This window comes from Myxocyprinus asiaticus, chromosome 40 (assembly GCF_019703515.2).
Source record: "Myxocyprinus asiaticus isolate MX2 ecotype Aquarium Trade chromosome 40, UBuf_Myxa_2, whole genome shotgun sequence".
NCBI classification, from domain to species: Eukaryota; Metazoa; Chordata; class Actinopteri; order Cypriniformes; family Catostomidae; genus Myxocyprinus; species Myxocyprinus asiaticus.
Genome location: NC_059383.1, coordinates 25,545,078 through 25,564,815, shown reverse-complemented (window position 1 = coordinate 25,564,815; position 19,738 = coordinate 25,545,078). Strand labels below are relative to the sequence as shown.

General features: G+C 37.5%; 1 protein-coding gene and 1 pseudogene across 1 annotated transcript; both read right to left on the bottom strand.

The window, feature by feature from the left end:
- Positions 1–1,298: 1,298 nt before the first annotated feature.
- On the bottom strand, positions 1,299–12,242 carry LOC127430569 (complement component C6-like). Its single transcript, XM_051680407.1, has 10 exons — positions 12,097–12,242; positions 11,862–12,018; positions 11,192–11,336; positions 8,892–9,039; positions 8,620–8,733; positions 7,528–7,998; positions 6,065–7,365; positions 5,370–5,778; positions 4,110–4,168; positions 1,299–2,068 (listed from the first exon to the last, which is right to left on the bottom strand). The coding sequence occupies exons 1-5, from the start codon at positions 12,240–12,242 to the stop codon at positions 8,706–8,708; spliced, it is 624 nt and encodes a 207-aa protein (XP_051536367.1). The 3' UTR covers positions 1,299–2,068; positions 4,110–4,168; positions 5,370–5,778; positions 6,065–7,365; positions 7,528–7,998; positions 8,620–8,705.
- A 1,609-nt stretch (positions 12,243–13,851) lies between these two features.
- Positions 13,852–19,714, bottom strand: LOC127430566 (regulator of G-protein signaling 7-binding protein B-like; annotated as a pseudogene).
- Between the last annotated feature and the right edge of the window lie 24 nt (positions 19,715–19,738).

Sequence of the window (19,738 nt, the reverse complement as noted above, 5' to 3'; positions counted from 1 at the left end):
GCATTTACACTCTAGGCCTTCAGTGTGATTCATGCCATTAAGAAAACACAGTTTCACAATGAAGAAGACACCCTATGCCTTTGGGCATCATACATGATGTCGCAGCTAACTAGTGATACCAACTGACATTTTAAAAACACGTCCACGCACAAAAGCCAGAACTTGAAACAACACTTAATGCTCAAGCAAGCCTAATTTAAACTGCAGCATGACTGTTTTGTGAAATGAACGTCTCCCGAACAGACATTCAAAAATCAGATTTTTTCATATAAATCTACCAAGGAGGTCTATAATGCATGGAAAAATCTATCTAATAATAGTTGCGATTTAAATGTTGCTTGCAATAAATTTAGTTTCGTCAGGGTACACGGTTATGCCGCGTTCCATTCAGGTTGGATGTGGGATATTCCTACTTGATATCTCCGATCTCCATAAATGCATTCCATTCCTCGATATTCGGAACTGCAATGCTCCCGTTAGCTTAGCAGGGGTTTGACTCTCATTAGAGATGTCTCCTAGCAACCCAACTGATAAACAATGCTGCAGCGCTAGCATTTGTGCTTCAGGTGTACGATTATCAAAAGAGATTATAATGTTTTATACACCTGTTTCTGCAGGCGTTTGTTAAACAAGCTTTAATATCATGTAATGTGGAAACAAACTCATTTATCGATATTACTTAATAAAGTGAATGTTTATCACTTACTTTGTATATCTCCCTGAGTGTCGACATGTTTGTGTGACATCATACACCTGCATCTCGGTGAAATCGGAGTTGAGAATTTCTGCATGAGCCTACAAGTTGTAATTCTGACTTCAAGATGCATTCCATTGCACTTTTCCTAGTAGGAAGCTGTAAAATCCGACTTTCCGAGTTGAATGGAACACAACACTACTTTTCAAAACTTGATCCGACACTGAATTCTCAAGCAGCCTAATTTACACTTAGAAAACTCCTGATGTTGCTATAACAATGCAAAAAAGCACTTACCAATTTGCTTGAAGTGAAAATCAGTCCTCCTTTCCTGTTTAATAAATTAAGCAATCACACAGTCATGCAGAACATCTCAGGTTTGTAAATCCATAAGGATCTCTTTCTCAAAGGCAATACCAGCAGTGATGACAGCCGACTCGTCAGACAGACTGATCTTATGCTTTTCGCTCTTGAATTAGGTACATCACTTAAAGCGTGATTGCATCACTCAAGGCCAGCTAGAAGGCCATATCCTAAAGATCATACCCACCAAGAACAAATAAATCAATCTGATTGGCTGATGAATCTGACTTTACTTGCCCATTCATTTGCACTGTTGAGGGATTCTGAAGAAATTCTAAAGGTGGAGCAACGCATGAGTGGAGCTCAGACTCATGCGCTGCTTCGGCAAAGGAGCATGACTTCGGGCATGCGATTTGTGAAACAGTTCACACTTTGCTTGTAAGCATCAAGGAATAAATTCTGACTGGATAAACTTTTCATTTTTCTCTATTTGTTTGTAGATTAATTAAGAGTGGAAAGTGATTAAAAATAGATGACAAAAAGGTGATTGAGAATGAAAGGATGAAAAATATTTACTTATTTGGCATGTTAGGCCAGCAGAGAAGGCTTTGCTGGCCCTGAGAAATTGCCGCTGTTCAATAGATCTCAACTCAATAGAGTTTTGACCCTTGTTTTACCCAGGGATTGGTCATTGAGCTGAACAACAAATATTGCACAACTTACTGAAGACAGAGGTTTATGTGTTCCAGAGAGTTTTGGACAAAACACTATTTTACAACCGCCCTCAAAATACAAAATGAATACATTATCCCAAATACATCATTTACACACTGTTTACTGAAACGTAACGCTTTAAACACCCGTTCAGATTATGAAATGGTGACATAATAATAGCAGCGACTCAGACACTGATTGGAAAAATAGTCAGCAAGTGGGGAAGCCAGCCAGCACTGAATGTCCAGCATCTGATAATAGTGTTGAGTCATGCTGGGAATTCCTGTCCGCAGGTAGATCAGTGATGTCATAATCTCTGCCAAATCTACTGTATATGAGCAGGGCCCATCTCTTTATCTGCCAAAGCACAAAAGCTGTCATGTACAGCACAAAGGTAAGGATACATTGACACATAAAGACTGGCAAGAAAATAATACACAGAGATTACTGGTATATGAGATGAATACTTAAGTAGAATGAAAAGTATGACACTGTAGTCATGACTGGATTATGTTTTTAGATGTGCCTGGCTGTTTCTCAGTCCTGCCTAATAGTTTTGCTCATGTTTCTGCCTCATATTTGGTGAATGCTTCATGAAAACTACATTCTGAGCAGTTGCTAGCCAGTAATATATGACATTTATCATCTATTAACTTGGCATTGTTCACTTTTTGCTACATAAGGTGTGAGCTGCCAGTAAACTGTAGATGGGGACCTTATGGGGACTGGTCAGAGTGTGATGGTTGTACCAAGACACAAGTAAGTAATAAATATACAGGGTAAACAGAACATAAAGTTTCTGTTTATTTTTGTTATCTAGCTTCTTGTGTATATAATTTGTACTTGTACGTGCTCAGAGTTCCTGAAATCCTAAACAAATTATGTGTGTGTGTGTGTGTAATAATTCAAATCGCTTAAAAATACTAAAAAATGTTTTTAATGTTTTTTTTAATGTAAAAATGCAAAAGTTTTTGTGAGGGTTAGGTTTATGGGTAGGGTTAGGGGATAGAATCTATAGTTAATACAGTATAAAAATCATTATGTCTATGGAGAGTCCTCATAAGGATAGCCGCACCAACATGTGTTTGTGTGTGTGTGTGTGAGAGAGAGAGAGAGAGAGAGAGAGAGAGAGAGAGAGAGATAGAGAGAAAGCATTCTCATTATTCACAATAAGTTTCTGTGATGGTTTATTTGTTTATGTATGTAGGTCAGTGCATCAGTGCATCTTTGGTATGTATCGGGGATCATGACTGTGAAGATGGTTTAGATGAACAGCGCTGTAGTGCCACTATAGTGTGTAATGAGCAAAAGCCACCACCTAACTCTGACCTCACAGGAAGAGGGTAAAATACGTCTCATTTACAGTATAAACTGTCCTATAATAATAAGGGTATACAAACACTATAAGCTGAATATAATACCTGCACACATGATGATGTCATATCTGATGTTTAAAAGGTTTGATGTGTTGTCGGGTGAGCTGAGAGCTGGTGTCATTAACACTCGTAGTTTTGGTGGGCAATGTAGAAAAGTTTTCAGTGGAGACACCAGAGATTTCTACCGACTTCCACAGAGTCTACCTAGGTATACCTTTCAGGTGAGCAAGAGGCTCAGGCCTATATTATACTAATACTGGGGCTGTCAATCGATTCAATCTTTTAATCAAATTAATTACAGGACATGCCAGTTAATTAATCTAATTAATTGCAATTAATCACATACACATTATTTGCTGAGAAAGGCCCCTAAATAAAGATAATTAATATAAATAATGCATAATAATTAAAATATTTATAAATATAATATGCAGGGTGTAAAAGGGGTAAAAACCAAACTATTTGTTCCGATGTCGGATTCCAATAGAATGGCCCATTGAAGGTCTCTGCATTGTTCTGTCTTTTCTGAGCGCTGAAGTAAAGCAATTATTGTTAATTTACACTTTACAAGTTGATTCTGTTATTAATTTTAACTCCAATTTTATATTAATCTGACTCCAATTTAAGTTGACCTCTAATTTAGAATTCAGCTCTAATTAACTTCTGATCATTCTTTTAATTTGATCTTTTTAAGTTATTGATTACTCTAAATCCTCTTCTATTCATTGTCCTTTCAATCTTTGGAATCTTACGCCGGCCGTTATTAAATTACATAAACCTCCCGAAAAGATAGCCAGTTCCGTTCTTAGTCAGCGGTTGTAGGGTTAATTAATATCGTCTGGTTTGGCTTGTCTCATAATCAGACGATATTGCCACTTAGTCACGTACATACAACTTGCTAAGACGGGCGGTAAGCAGTGACTGAGAGTCTTTATATGGCTTTCTCCTACCCGGATGTCCTGGGTGGTTTCTCCTATATTAAAGCTTCAGTATGGTCTACCCTGGTCTAATGAAAATCTTACCTGGTTGTCCTAGGTGGTTTCTCCTTCCTGGTTGTCCTGGGTGGTTTCTCACAATGATTCTAGAGAAATTCAGAATAAATCAAATAATAACAATTTATTTGCCAGGTAGGATATAAAACATTGTTACAAGAATTCAATCAATCCCACAGAATAAACATTGAGTACCAACGGTATTATCCTTTGAACAATGAGAATTTGGGGGTGAATGGGTTCTTGACTTCCTGGGGTTTAACCTTGTTAACATACAGGAGATCATTTAAATTGTAGGTCAAGGAGGGGGATAGACCTCCAGAATAATGCAGTATTTGGCAAAGACCTTATAACTTTGTCACCATAAGTTTTACCAACATGGGAAAGAGACCATTATACCAGTCACACAGAGTCCTCTTAAATGATATCAAACACATACAGTTGCATTCATGGTATTTGTTATATTTTTACATATAAATCTTGTATAAGTCTTTGTATCAGTCCTGAGCTGTTGAAGGGGAGAAGGGGGAGAGAAAGAAGAGGGGGCAGCAAGGTGATTTGCAATTTATCACACGTGGTGCTATTCAGGTAGCTTTTGTAAGAGAGTTCAGATGTTGTCTGAAGTCAAAAGTTATTTGTTATTCCATGAATTGATGTGTGTTGGGCTATCAGACATCTTGGCATCGGCCTTACACAGGGCCTATAATAAATATATAATATTGAAATTCAGTTTGAAATAAATTGCCTTATTGTGGCAGATGAATAAAGCATTGATTAGACAATACAAAATGCGTTTAGAATGATCCCATTATAGACCATTTTGCTTAGGCAAATAAATAACGGTTTCTATCACTTCGTTCTAGGTTGGTATTGAAAAGTATTTCAGCGATGAGTATATTGACAGTTCCTTGTCCTACATGAGGCATGAAGAGGATAGAAAGCGAATTAGAGGAGGCCATGATCATAAAACCTTTCATAAGGAACTGAAGCAGGACATGGTAAAGCTCAATTAATTATATTTTGTGACATTTATGGGTTTAGTACACTAAATCGATAGGAATCACAGCATAAAGGCAGTCCATTGAAAATATTTGATTATCTATTATTCCTGTCTCTCTCAAAGGCTTATCACCTGCTGATCATAAAGAATGAAATAGAGGTGGCTCAGTTCCAGAATAATGCTCCTCACACACAACAAGAGGGTGTGTAAATAATGACAGAATTTTTATTTTAGGTTAACTATTCCTTGAATATTCAAAATACACAAAAGACTACATTTTGTTAGAGTACCAATTTTGCAGTGTATATCTTGTGCCATGTTTGGCTCCCAAGCAAAACTTGAGGGACTCATGTCACTGTAAGCAGGTCAACATGATGGCACTTCCTACTGTATACTCTGTGTTGTCTGGCTGTATCTGCATGTCATCAGGCACTTTGGGTTTGGGGCAAACTTGTTCTGCAATGACAGGAAAACATATGCGGTGAAAATTGTAAGGGACAAAATTAGCTTTTAGTTAAAAAATGATGCTTTTTTTATATTTCATAGTTTATATTCCGTTGAGTTTATACAGCACCATCCCTTTGGTTTTTACCAGGTACCATCTTGCAGACAGTGGATGAGCTGGTATCCATCCAGCTCATAGCCAGTGAAGCAAACAAACTCCTCATGATCTCCATAATCATACTGAGGTTTGTTGATCTGAATGAGGGGAGAATATAGAGAGACGAATTAGTGGAAGTAGGGAGGAATGAACAGCAAGTAGAGAAGTCAAACCAAGTCAGTTTTATTTGTATGGTGCTTTTAACAATTCCTATATTGTTTTAAAACAGCTTTACAGCCAGTAAAACACTCCACACCATCTAGTCTGTCATGGAGTTTCATGTTAAATGTCTAATGTTAAACTCTATGGGATGCTAGGGCATCCATAATTAAATTTTAAGTAACTAATTGTTGTCTTTTGTGACATTTTCCACAAAAAGGTTACCTGTCAAGTGGCTGATGTTTTTTCCAAAGTAATTTACAGTATACTATTTCATACAGAGTTCCTCTGTAGCTACCTGTGGTCAAAGGAATAGTTAAACCAAAAATTAAAATGTAACCTCTTGTTTTTTGAAACCTGTATGACATTCTTTCTTCTGTGAAACATGAAAGGAGTTATTTATAGCAGAAAGTTCCAGCTGTTCTTTTATTTACATTGAAAAACTTTAATTTAGGTCTTTGAAAGTCATATAAACTACGTTTATGACACTTTTATAGTACTTTTTTATTATTTTGGAGCTTGACAGCCCCTGTTCCTCATCCAATTTCATTGTATTCTTGCGAAATTTGATTCTGCTAAATTTCTCATTTGGTGTTTCACGGAAGAAAGAAAGTACATAATGGGTAAATGATGACAGACTTTTCACTTTTGGGTGAACAATCCTATTTTTGGGTGACTGGATACCAGCATAATTGGATTTTAGCAAACCCTCTAGTTAATCTCTTCTTGGATTGAACCTTAAAGCCTTTGTAACACCAGTCAAAATTTCTAACCACTAGGTCACCACCAGTAATTACATTACATATGGCTGATATCTGCAAGCAAGCATTTGAACCTGCAGTGTAGTCTGGTGCTCGTTTCTCACAGGTATCTCCGTAGGTCCCAGTCTGGCAAATACAAGTACGCTGTGTTCCAGACAGAGTTGGCTGTGCGTTATTTGGGCAGGGGGCATATTTGCAAGAGTCAAATTCTGTCTGGTATTCCTCCAGTGCCCTGTGTAGATGCAATCTCTTTGTCGCAGCACAAGGGAAGCCCCGCACAAAATTCACTAAAGTCAACAGCTAGTTAAGACATTGACAAAAAATTATTAAACTGCTCAGAAGCAATTCTTTTAGAAGACTGGGATATTTTTGTACCCTAAAATATCTGATGGGTTAATCTGGGACCACTTCCAAATCGAATAAATCTTTGTTTCTCCTCCTAACATCTACAACAGCTGGATTGTCTATTGTAGATTTGATCCAGTCCTTGTACGTATTGCTGTTTGGTGATACACCCTTGATCTCCAAGGCCAGGGCTGCCGTAAATTCAGCTCTACCTACTTGCACTGATGTGATACACTTTTCATATGGTTTTATAATAGAACAAGAATGGAAAAAGGATGAAACATTAAAATATCATTAAATCGTTAAAATATAAAAGACAATTTTTCCCTCAGGTGGAACTATGTGATATTCTATTGTAGAATATAGTGATGATGGTGTTATCCCGACCAAGACAATATTTAGTTTCTTCTTCTGTCAATCCTAGAAATAGTAAAGAGACAAAACAGAAGGACAATTACATTTGGTTTCAGAGTTGGAAGTGAAAATAATCTAATATGGTTATTCAAGCTCCACATGATCAAGATCTTTGCAACTATTGTTGCCAAAACTGTTTCTTATAATCATATGATCTTGTCTTCTTACCAGAGTTTTTCAGTTCTTCCCGATTGTATTGGAAAAGGAGGTCATACCTCCCCCCAAATGTGCCAGAGCTGGAATAACATTTCCAAAACATCTGAAAGATCTGTCTGTAAAGGGTGTAGTTGTATTACAGTGGCAGGCTGTTTGGAAACTGAAAGAACAGATCTGACAAGTAGAGGTCAGAGGATTTCGTTTTGAACGTTGATGGGCAACAACTTGACACACCCTATAAAACTCAGTAAAAATACATAAAGTTAAAAATGTGTTTTAGTTATGTGCAAACGTAGGCCTATATATTGTATACTGTTAGGGGTGGAGATAAATTGAGGTTTAAAAGACGTCCCTTACCTTTTTTTGAGATGCTTTGATTGCCCCTTGAAAGAACTAGAAAGCATGAATCTTGATGATTCTTTGGTCAAGGTGATTTTTTTCAGGTTTGACTGCTTTTTCTTGAACATCCTCAAGATATTCCACCTGGAATTAAATAAAACAATATCAGTCACAAAATCATGTGTTTTGTGGTACTGGTTTAAATAAATACAATAAATGTATGTATGCTCATACTGTACATGCAGTTTTGTTTATAGCTAACATACAAGTAGGCTTCACTGTAGTAATAATAATAATAATAATATGCTTGCGTAAAATACAAATAAAACCCCCTATTTTTTTCTGGTTAACTCGACTTAATATAACTCGAGTAAATAACAGTTGCAGTTACTGACATCATCATTTGACTTGTGACTTAACAGAAGTCCAAAAAGTTTTTTCACAAAGCTGTTTGCCTCTTAAAGAGACAATATCTTGCAACATTAAAAAGTTTAAGATTGTTGAACAAAAGACACAGACCCTTAATACTGACAGGGGCATAACTAGAGGGAGGGCAGAATGGGCAGCCACCCTAGAGCCCGGGGTGAGAGGGGACCCAAGGAGTGATGAAAAATGATCAAGGCCCCCCAAGGAGGGAGCCTGACAGTTTCTTTGCACTGGGGCCCGCAAGATCCAAGTTACGCCACTGAATACTGACATAATTAACCTCAATAGCAATTAACAAAGTAATACAAAAAAAAATAGGCTGAAACTTTGACTGCCCACCTTGATGTCAATGTTCTCAATGTTGGCAGGGATCCGATAGTAGTTCCTGCTGTTTTTGTAAATTGCAGTCCCCTCCCATGAACGAGTTATCCAGAACAGCACCCCTCATTTCCTCTGATATAGCATCAAATCGAATTAAAGAAATAATGTAAATCAGTTTTAATCATGACACAATCTCAAATTTGTAGCATTGTTTTTCTCAGCATGGCAATACACTGAAGGATGCTTATTTTGAAATCTCAGAAAGAAAATTATCTTTAACTGGTGCTCACCCATGACCAGTCAGGTCTGCTCCAGGAATGAAAGCAAACCGCCTTTGACTTGCACACACTTGTTTTGTATTCCCGCAAATCCTCTTGTCAGAGTCGTCTCCACAGTTGTTCTGGTTGTTGCACACCAGAGTAGAGTTGATACATCTTCCTTTAGTGGCAAAAGAATTAGTGATTGTGCACAATTTTCTAGTGAAAATGTAGTATTTAAAGACTGTACATTGTTGTTTAATTATACTCAATAAATTATGTATTGTATTATATTATTACACCATTAACACTTTACAATAAGGCTGTAAACATTAAAATTAATTAACACAATGTTTAACCTGAACTAACAATGAACAGTACTTTTACAGCATTCATTAATGTTGATGTCTATCTATCTATATATGTATACAAATATACAGTTGTGCTCAAAAGTTTGCATACCCTGGCAGAAATTGTACAATTTTGGCATTGATTTTGAAAATATGACTGATCATGTCTTTTATTTAAGGATAGTGATCATATGAAGCCATTTATTATCACATAGTTGTTTGGCTCCTTTTTAAATCATAATGATAACAGAAATCACCCAAATGGCCCTGATCAAAAGTTTACATACCCTTGAATGTTTGGCCTTGTTACAGACACATAAGGTGACACACACAGGTTTAAATGGCAATTAAAGGTTAATTTCCCACACCTGTGACTTTTTAAATTGTAATTAGTGCCTGTGTATAAGTAGTCAATGAGATTGTTAGCTCTCACGTGGATGCACTGAGCAGGCTAGATACTGAGCCATGGGGAGCAGAAAATAACTGTCAAAAGACCTGCATAACAAGGTAATGGAACTTTATAAAGATGGAAAAGGATATAAAAAGATATTCAAAGCCTTGAAAATGCCAGTCAGTACTGTTCAATCACTTATTAAGAAGTGGAAAATTCAGGGATCTCTTGATACCAAGCCAAGGTCAGGTAGACCAAGTATCAGGTAGGCCACAACTGCCAGAAGAATTGTTCAGAATATAAAGAAAAACCCACAGGCAACCTCAGGAGAAATACAGGCTGCTCTGGAAAAAGACGGTGGGGTTGTTTCAAGGGGCAAAATACGACGATACTTGAACAAAAATGAGCTGCATGGTCGAGTTGCCAGAAAGAAGCCTTTACTGCACCAATGCCACAAAAAAGCCAGGTTACAATATGCCCGACAACACCTTGACATGCCTCACAGCTTCTGGCACAATGTAATTTGGAGTGACGAGAACAAAATAGAGCTTTATGGTCACAACCATAAGCGCTATGTTTGGAGAGGGGTCAACAAGGCCTATAGTGAAAAAAATACCATCCCCACTGTGAAGCATGGTGGTGGCTCACTGATGTTTTGGGGGTGTGTGAGCTCTAAAGGCACTGGGAATCTAGTGAAAATTGATGGCAAGATGAATGCAGCATATTATTAGAAAATACTGGCAGACAATTTGCATTCTTCTGCTCGAAAGCTGTGCATGGGACGCTCTTGGACTTTTCAGCACGACAATGACCCTAAGCACAAGGCCAATTTGACCCTCCAGTGGTTACAGCAGAAAAAGGTGAAGGTTCTGGAGTGGTCATCAGAGTCTCCTGACCTTAATATCATCAAGCCACTCTGGGGAGATCTCAAACATGCGGTTCATGCAAGATGACCAAAGACTTTGCATGACCTGGAGGCATTTTGCCAAGACGAATGGGCAGCTATACCACCTGCAAGAATTTGGGGCCTCATAGACAACTATTACAAAAGACTGCATGCTGTCATTGATGCTAAAGGGGGGCAATACACAGTATTAAGAACTAAGGGTATGCAGACTTTTGAACAGGGGTAATTTCATTTTTTTCATTGTTGCCATGTTTTGTTTTATGATTGTGCCATTCTGTTATAACCTACAGTTGAATATGAATCCCATAAGAAATAAAAGAAATGTGTTTTGCCTGCTCACTCATGTTTTCTTTAAAAATGGTACATTACCAATTCTCCAAGGGTATGCAAAACTTTGAGCACAACTGTATATAATCCTTATATACTGTATACTAATAAATTTTTAATATTATAAGCTACCATTAACTATGCATTATGAACTTAACATGAAGTAACAATGAACAAAAATTATCTTTATGGTAACCCATTACAATAAGGTGGTATCTGTTAACATTAGTGGATCCAGGTACCTGTACTAACTAGTTTACATACAGAAGCTTATTGTAAAGTGTCCATTACTAACTAATGTGGCAAACACTGTACTGTGTGTCATTGTGAAGTTAAGAGGGTATATGAAGTTAATTACCACTGTCACAGGTCAACGTGTCTTTACAGTTGACAGGCTCAATCCTGCATTCCTTGGAGGGATGACAAGGTCTTTCCTCAAAAAGTGGTTTGCTACAGTCTTCTCTGCCAAACTGAGCCAGCCTCAATACAGATCTGGTTCTGAACTAAATCACATACAAACACACTTAATAGGCTATGGCAAGATATGAAAAGTACAGTGAGTCTACAATGAAAATCTGCCATTCAAAATCTAATTTAAACCTGGAAATACTCAAAGTTTTAGGATTTATAAAAACGTCAAACAAAGAAATGATATGACTAAATGAATAAGAAATATTTAAGATTCTGCACTATTTCTAGGTTACTGATCAAATAAGCACATCTGTGACATTGACCATGTTAACTCCTTTTTAAGAAATGCCAAATGCTCTTTGGAACATTCTCAAATTATGATGGGATAACATGGATCATCAGATTTTGCACAAACTTGTGGAGTTCATACCAGCTTGAGTGCATGCTGTCATTTAAGCAAAAGGGCAACTCAAATACCAAGAAATTCTGAAATTTTTCAGTTCAACTTTTCACTCAGATTGTTATGCTGATAATAATATAGGACAAATTTGTTATGAAAAAAAATATATTGTATATTGTATTATTAACGTAGCCTATACTTTGTGTGTTTTACTCACATATTTTTTGTCACACGGCGAGCACTCTGACCAGGGTCTGAACTCAGTCAGTTGGCAGTGGATAGGACAAGCATCAGTATTGCACACTTTCCTCTCATGAGTCTGACACAGCAGGCCACACTTGTTTTTTGTCCAGTGATCATCATGACGCACAGTCCTGCAACACCAAATGTACTGTTCTCATATTAACAACTGTATGCGATGAGCATGTTATATCATGCTAAATAAATGTTACCTTTTATGTTCTTGGGTTCCAGAGTTGCAGGTTTTGGTACAATAGGACCATGAACTCCATTGGTAGTGGTCACAGAAACACCCCATAATGGGTGTGACTGAAGCCAGAGTGAAGAGAAGGACAAGGGGAATGCTCAAACGATCCATAAAGAAGATGGAATTCCTGAATTTAACAGCTTAAGGTGAGGGGCAATGAAGCTGAATACACTTTGGAAGACATCACATGAATAGCTCATGCATCTTTGTTTCATGATTTTAATTTGCACACAATGTATGCTACGCACACATAAACAAATCTTTGTTATATAGAAGTAAATGAAACAAAGGTTTACTGAAAGAAATAAAGTTAGGTTGCATAAGCAGATATTAAAAGGTTTGATGCATGTGGGCAAGACCTAATATATATATATATATATATATATATACAGTTGTGCTCAAACGTTTGCATACCCTGGCAGAAATTGTACAATTTTGGCATTGATTTTGAAAATATGACTGATCATGCAAAAAAACTGTCTTTTATTTAAGGATAGTGATCATATGAAGCCATTTATTATCACATAGTTGTTTGGCTCCTTTTTAAATCATAATGATAACTGAAATCACCCAAATGGCCCTGATCAAAAGTTTACATACCCTTGAATGTTTGGCCTTGTTACCGACACACAAGGTGACACACACAGGTTTAAATAGCAATTAAAGGTTAATTTCCCACACCTGTGGCTTTTAAAATTGCAATTAGTGTCTGTGTATAAATAGTCAATGAGTTTGTTAGCTCTCACGTGGATGCACTGAGCAGGCTAGATACTGAGCCATAGGGAGCGGAAAAGAACTGTCAAAAGACCTGCATAACAAGGTAATGGAACTTTATAAAGATGGAAAAGGATATAAAAAGATATCCAAAGCCGTGAAAATGCCAGTCAGTACTGTTCAATCACTTATTAAGAAGTGGAAAATTTGGGGATCTCTTGATACCATGATCAGTCATATTTTCTAAATCAGTGCCAAAATTTCACAATTTCTGCCAGGGTATGCAAACTTTTGAGATATATTTTTCTCTTATCCTAACAACAGATAGTAGAGTACTAACTAAATCGAACACATTTCTATATTAAAAATCCTTAAGTTAGAATCCTTAAGTAAGTCACATCTCAATAGTATTATATCAGAACAAACTGAATTATAATCACATATTGATTTCACACACCTCCAAAAGCATATAAAATGCACAAATTCACATTCGAATGCTTTTAGTCTCTGAATGCAGAAGGCGGTCTTGACTAAACCAAACTGTGTTCAATATCAGTAAACATCAAAATCAGCAGGAAAGAGTAACTGATCAGCTGCACTGAAAAAAGTCACTCTGATCTTAGTGAATTCCTTTTCAGCTCTCTCTCTATAACTCCTCTTTCATAATTTGTCAAACCTCCTTTGTTTCCAGTAAATCCCTGCAGCTGGAAGTCTTCACTTTAACATTTGCTCCCACCCCCCTGCTTTAGGAATTTGGAATGCAATTGCACAGATAGCATTTTATCACTGAAGGAAGTTGTTTTTCTCCATGCCAAAACAGAAGTTGTTTTTATACTTTATCTTTTTTTCAGTATCTTTATTTTTCTTATCTTTTGTTTTTATACAAATCTCAATTTGAAACCCGCATCAGATATTTCTCTTTTCAGCATTTTTCTTTAAGGGCTTAATTTAAAAAATAAATAAATAAAAGAAATACTGGTAGTATAGTACAACAAAAGAAATCAACTACATAAAATAAAATCTTTATTATCAATATAAAAGTGATGTATAGCTTATACGTGCTATAACTGTATACATATATAGACACCTGACATGTAAAGTAGAAATCATGCTGCAAACTCTCACAAAACTGTGATACCCATTCATACAAACGTTATGTAAAAGTAATTGAAATCAATTATAATAAATACAATGTCTTATTTACATTTATTTGTATTATGTACATAGTGAATTTTATTGTGTTATATTTATTTCAAGCTTAGAATGAAATAGCAATGGCTTTAGTGCAGAGTGCTCTTGTGCCCTTAAAATGACTAATAGAATTTTTACAAGATTTAACCTTTATGGAAGACTAAATAAAAACAATTGCACAGTGACTAAATGTATACTTTTTTAAAAAGTCATTAAGAAACCAACCTAAGTCTAGTACATGAAAAACAACAATCCTTTAACTAACATGCCCTCTAACAAAAAATAAATAAAAATAAAACACTATCCTGCTTTATGACAAAAGTAAAAGAAAGAGAAAATCAGAGACAGCTGTTATTATCTGTGGATATCAATATTTCATTCAGTTGCTTTTTTTATACAATCATATGGTTTCATGACAAAATGACAGGGAACGGATCTCTTGGAAACTAAACACGGACTACTCAATTTTACTAAGCAACTCAATCCACTATAGTCAGAGGTTTGAGTTAATGGGATTCTGCCCTCCAACACAAGTTATTAAGTCTTTTTGAGACTGTCCAGGGACAAGTTAGATTAGAAAAAGTTCAAGAGACACAAAGAAGCGCTAACTGATCAATGATCAGAAAAGAAGACTTGACAGTATTGAAGGTTCAGCCAGACACAAAACAACAAAGCCTGGAGAATCGCCTCTTCCTCTGCTTCACCAGAGGGTATGGAGTGAGATTTAGCAGGCTGCTGTCATCTACACACATGAAAATGCACCATAAAAAAATAAAAGTTACTAGCTGTATTTTTACAAATGATATTATGTGGTTCATTATACATATCGCAGCAGTTCCGTGGAATGGTGCTGAAAGCAGGTAAAATGTTTTTCCAAACAGGTTTTAAAGGTTAATGCTCTTTCAAAGTTCAAATCAACAAAATCTACCTACCTACCCTTAAACCTAAACCTAACCAATAGTGTCAGACAAAGCAAATGTGACATAAAAAACGCAATTGTTGAAGCAAGCACATCATTTTGTGGTGCTTTAATAATGTTTTCAACTCATGTGTCAAATTGTATGCCCTTAAGGACTCGTAACCGGATCATTTGCTTCACAGGTGCAACAATCAGTTGAGCTACCGCGCAATTTGAATGCAATCAAACAGGCATGTAAATATAGTTAATTATGTAATTAAAATGTGCTGCAATAAATACAACGAGCCACATAAATATCATTCTGCAAAAATGCCGATATAGTGACGTGATTCTATAAGACCAGGTTGGATAAATCCACAACAAATACTTGGGACTCACCTTGATTTTTCAGTGGCAAAGGCATTGTCTCCCTGAGTTTGCTTAGAAGGTTTTTCATTTCTCGGATATCACTGGAAGAAATTTCACATCTTAGAACACAGGAAGTGAACTATCTCAGATTTAGCCAATGGGCAGTGATGGACTGGCCATCTGGTGTATCAGGCATTTTCCTGGTGGGCCGGTCGAGCTTTGGGCCGGTAAGTTGCCCCACTCTTATTTATTAAGCGTTGCCATTAATGCTGCCTTCACGTGCTATAGGAATTATCACAAATACGAGTTTCCCACTCAGAAGTTGCACATGAATGACCCCTCTAGTCGTAATTACGATTGGGAATCTAGGAGAGTTTCCGAGATGGGAGGAGTTTCCGAGATGGGAGGAGTCCTAAACTTTCAACATGGCGGAGGAGAGTACCGTTTCTGTAGTGAATGACAGGCAGTGGCAGATTTAGGCATGGGCGACATGGGCAGCCACCCGGGGCGGCATCTTACAGGGGGGCGGCACCTATCGGCGGTACTTTATCTTCAGCAAGCTAACTGACTGATATGTATTATGATGTCAAAATAAAAGTTCCTCAGGGAATATGTATGAATGAACCTGGTGTCATCCATGTTTCCTATTCTTTCCAGCAACAAAGCAGGATAATTCCGATAGCACATGAAGGTAGCATTACTGCTGTGCATGGAAAACACCAAATATTTCAAAAGTATGACGAAACGCAGCCACCCAGCGTGAGAGCAGTGAGGGCCGGTTGAGCTGAATAGTTCCAGGGCCAATTTTTTGTCCCAGTCCAGCCCTGCCATTGGGTATTACATTTATTACAATGCATACTAGTATAAACTGACACTCAATCATTAATCATACAGTTCAATCAATGCACTTTATTTTAAACAAAAAATATACTGTTTACTCAATTAATACATGACTTATATTGCATATAAATAGATTGATATTGATATTATATTCATGCTGTATAGCCGGGGGGAACTGCCCCTTAATTAACGTGAACTAATACAACTTTTGATTTTAAAAATGTATTAGTATATGTTGAAATTAACATTAACCAAGCTTAATAAATGCTGTAAAAGTATTGTTTATTGTTAGTTCATGTTAACTAATGTTGTTAACTAATGTTATCAAATGGAACCTTATTGTAAAGTGTTACCAACATGTCTAGGGTTTAAAATGTATATGAATATAAGAAAAAGAAAAAGTAAATGTGTTGGTTGCTGTGACTGGTCACAGTTTTTTACGTTTTTCACCTTTCTGAAACTTTTTGCCTTTCCAATTCATTTTAAAACGTTCTGTTGCATGACTAATTAATTTTTAAAATTACAAAAATGTAGTCTCTCAAGTAACAGTATGAGATCACAAAATCTGCATGCATAATATATGCATAACTATGAAAACAATAATACAAATCCTATTTAAAATGGAGTAGTGTGATGGAGATGGAGTAGTGTAGCATGTTACACTGCAGGACATGTCAACTACCCTTACACAGAAGATGTTATAAAGGGATGAGAATTGTCTTTCCTAATCTATAAATCTTGTTTTGTTTTTCTCCGTACCTCTCTATGTTCTCAATGTCCGTGCACACAAACCAGGACTCCTGTGGGTAATCCACTGGTGACGATGAACGATCTTCCAGCATTGGCACATCAGAGCTTTCGTCTATCCTGCAGTCCATGTTTGGCTCAGGATAAAGGTAATTTCCTGAAGTGAACGAAAATAGACTTCAACACAAAATTAGGAAACATGACTTTATACAAAATTAAGGCTTATACATAAATGAGGGCTGTTTTATGGATTTATTGTGGCATCCTTTTGTAAATACCCTGCCACCTGTATTTCACAATGCAGTAAATTAGCTGTATATACTCAGTTCTGATTATTTGCTGCCCTCTGCTGGCTGTCATTGACACAACACCTGTCCTTTGAAGCTGCAGCACACCCAACAAACACATAGACTTGAGCATCTCTGTAATGCACATCTCCAGGCAGCACTGAAGCTGGATGAACAGCCTGCAAATTTCAGGGTGGATCTCACCATCTTCTGGCCTAAGACGAGCATAGAGAGAAAATACAGAAAAACACAAACCACATCAGCTACATATGATCAGCGGCGTAGCTAAACCCTGGCTGATAGGGCTGAAGCCCCAGATCTTTTGTTAATAGCCCCGAATGTTTTTTTGTGATGAAAGAAAAAGTAAGGCTTAATGTTCATTACATTAGGGTACAAAAGGCAGGCTGCAGTTTTGGTTTCAAATGTAAATGAATTCTGATCAGTGAGCCCAACTTGAATTAATTGACAGTTTACACTTACTTTTACCTGCTGTTCATGCTCAAGCTCATCAGACACGTTATGAACACCTCGTGTGTGCGCTTTCTATTTTCTCTCACAGGGGTGCAGCTTTTCTGTATCAGAGGCATTGAGGTTTTATTATGCAAGCTTTATTTCTAAATATATAATCTATAAGCCTCATTTCTAATCTTAATTTGTTTTTAACAATCCACACACCAAGAAGGTTTTAATGCATGCGCCAGTAATCTTGTTCGGTTATTCGGGTTTAGTCTGGGAGTCCGTACGCGGGAATAAAGAATGTTTATTGTAATGGAATTTCCTCAAACGCAACCCATAATAGCAACACAATGAGCTATAAGCGTAAATAGCACAATACATAGGTCTTAAAATGATAAATCTCTTAAAAGTCAAACAAAAATGATCGAAATGATCACTGCCAGTATATGCGCTCTGTCCAGGCTGGTTCACATTTCCATGTCATGTTCGTGGAGTTAAATTGCTGCGTTTAAATAGCCTCTTTGGGGTACCTTGATTGTCTAATTATTGTACTTAAGAAAATCTCAATGTTAGGCTAAACAGTGTCATTCTCACAACGATAGAACAGACACTGAGCCAGAGGCTTCGTTCATGCAAGAGATAGATGTGGAGGACGTAGTTAAATCATACTTCAGGACAGGATTTAGCAATAAAGAAATCCTTGGTCTTTTGGCGCATCAGCACAGAGTTATTAGTATCTGGACACTGCAGCAGTTATGTAGGAAATTTAATTTATTCAGGAGAAAGAACCAGTCCCGCTCGGCATTGTTGTTGGGTTTTCCTCTCTAAACAATACTGTAACTGAGGGGATGTTACCACATACACAATATATTGATATGGACTTATATAATTCACAGCAGTTCCAATTATTTTTTTCGCTTCACTTGAGTGTGAGCCTATATCTAGTGCCTCCCTTGACAGGCGCCCACATGCTGAAAACTCCTGTACCAATGCAAGGTGTTACCTCCCCCCGACCCCCTGGAATCTACGTCCCTGCTCCTGCCTATGACATTCCACAGTCATATCTGAATCAGACTCAGAGAATGAACTATGCAATGAATTTGCAAAACCATTCTGACATCATGAGCCACTCATCATTCAAAAAAAGACAGACATATGTCCAATAGCATAAATACTTACCCAGAGATTGCAATGAGGTTCTGATAGGCGGCCTGGGCTACGGCGCATCCTTTGATGCGAGTCTTGTGCATATGTGCTCTTACAGAAGGACAGACAATTGTGTTCTCCCCTATAGAGATGACCTGCTCACGATGGAGGGCCACAAGAGTGTTGAACTCCTGGACAGTCTAAAAATTGAGACAAATCATCCTCAATGCACAAGTCTATTTTAGTAAGCGCGTGCGTGCTATTACATAAATGCCACACAGCAACACTTGGGATTGTAGCAAATAATCTAAACAGTGGTGGCATAAGGAAACAATGCCTGAATGATAAACATAATAAAAACAGTAATTTGTCACACACAGAGATCGATTGAACCGGCTCCTGTAACATTTCTATTCAGTCATGGTCCGTGCGGCTGTCAGTAATGTATATTATGTTAAAATATCAATTAAAATAGTTATCCACGAATACTGCAAACCCATATACTCGACCCTAGAAATGATCAAAAATAGCATACGGAGATAAATGTAACACCTGTCACCGTTACGTGCAGGAGAAAACAATGTAGTTGAATATTAAGGGCGACAGCACCGGTGATGCGTCTGACCCCCATGAGCAAACTCACCGCTCTACAGTCATCCATCGCCCACTGAGCTCTCCGCGCGCTCTCGGTGCTCTCCCGGCGCTCTGGATCCCGCAGCGAGGACTTGCAGATTTGAAAAATGTTGGCTGCGGATGTGGGCTGTTCTTTCGCCCGTTCGGTGCAGAACACATGCATACGCATCCACGACCAGTACCACCTCACTTTGAAAATCTTTTCAGTCCGTTTGTCCTCGCAGCTTTTCGCGGAGAGGTCGATCCTCGGATGCTGTCGAAGAGGAGACGGAGCCGAGAGAGCGTCCCCGACGCTTCCTCTGCATCTCATGCACGAACAGGCGAGT

What these genes read in the sequence shown, in the direction of transcription:
- LOC127430569 (XM_051680407.1), bottom strand. Translation starts at nt 12,242, where the DNA reads ATGGATCGTTTGAGCATTCCCCTTGTCCTTCTCTTCACTCTGGCTTCA. An exon ending in CGCCGTGTGACAAAAAATAT is followed by an intron (nt 11,337 to 11,861) that starts GTGAGTAAAACA and finishes TATGTGATTTAG; the next exon opens with TTCAGAACCAGATCTGTATT. An exon ending in CACGTTGACCTGTGACAGTG is followed by an intron (nt 9,040 to 11,191) that starts GTAATTAACTTC and finishes TTGCCACTAAAG; the next exon opens with GAAGATGTATCAACTCTACT.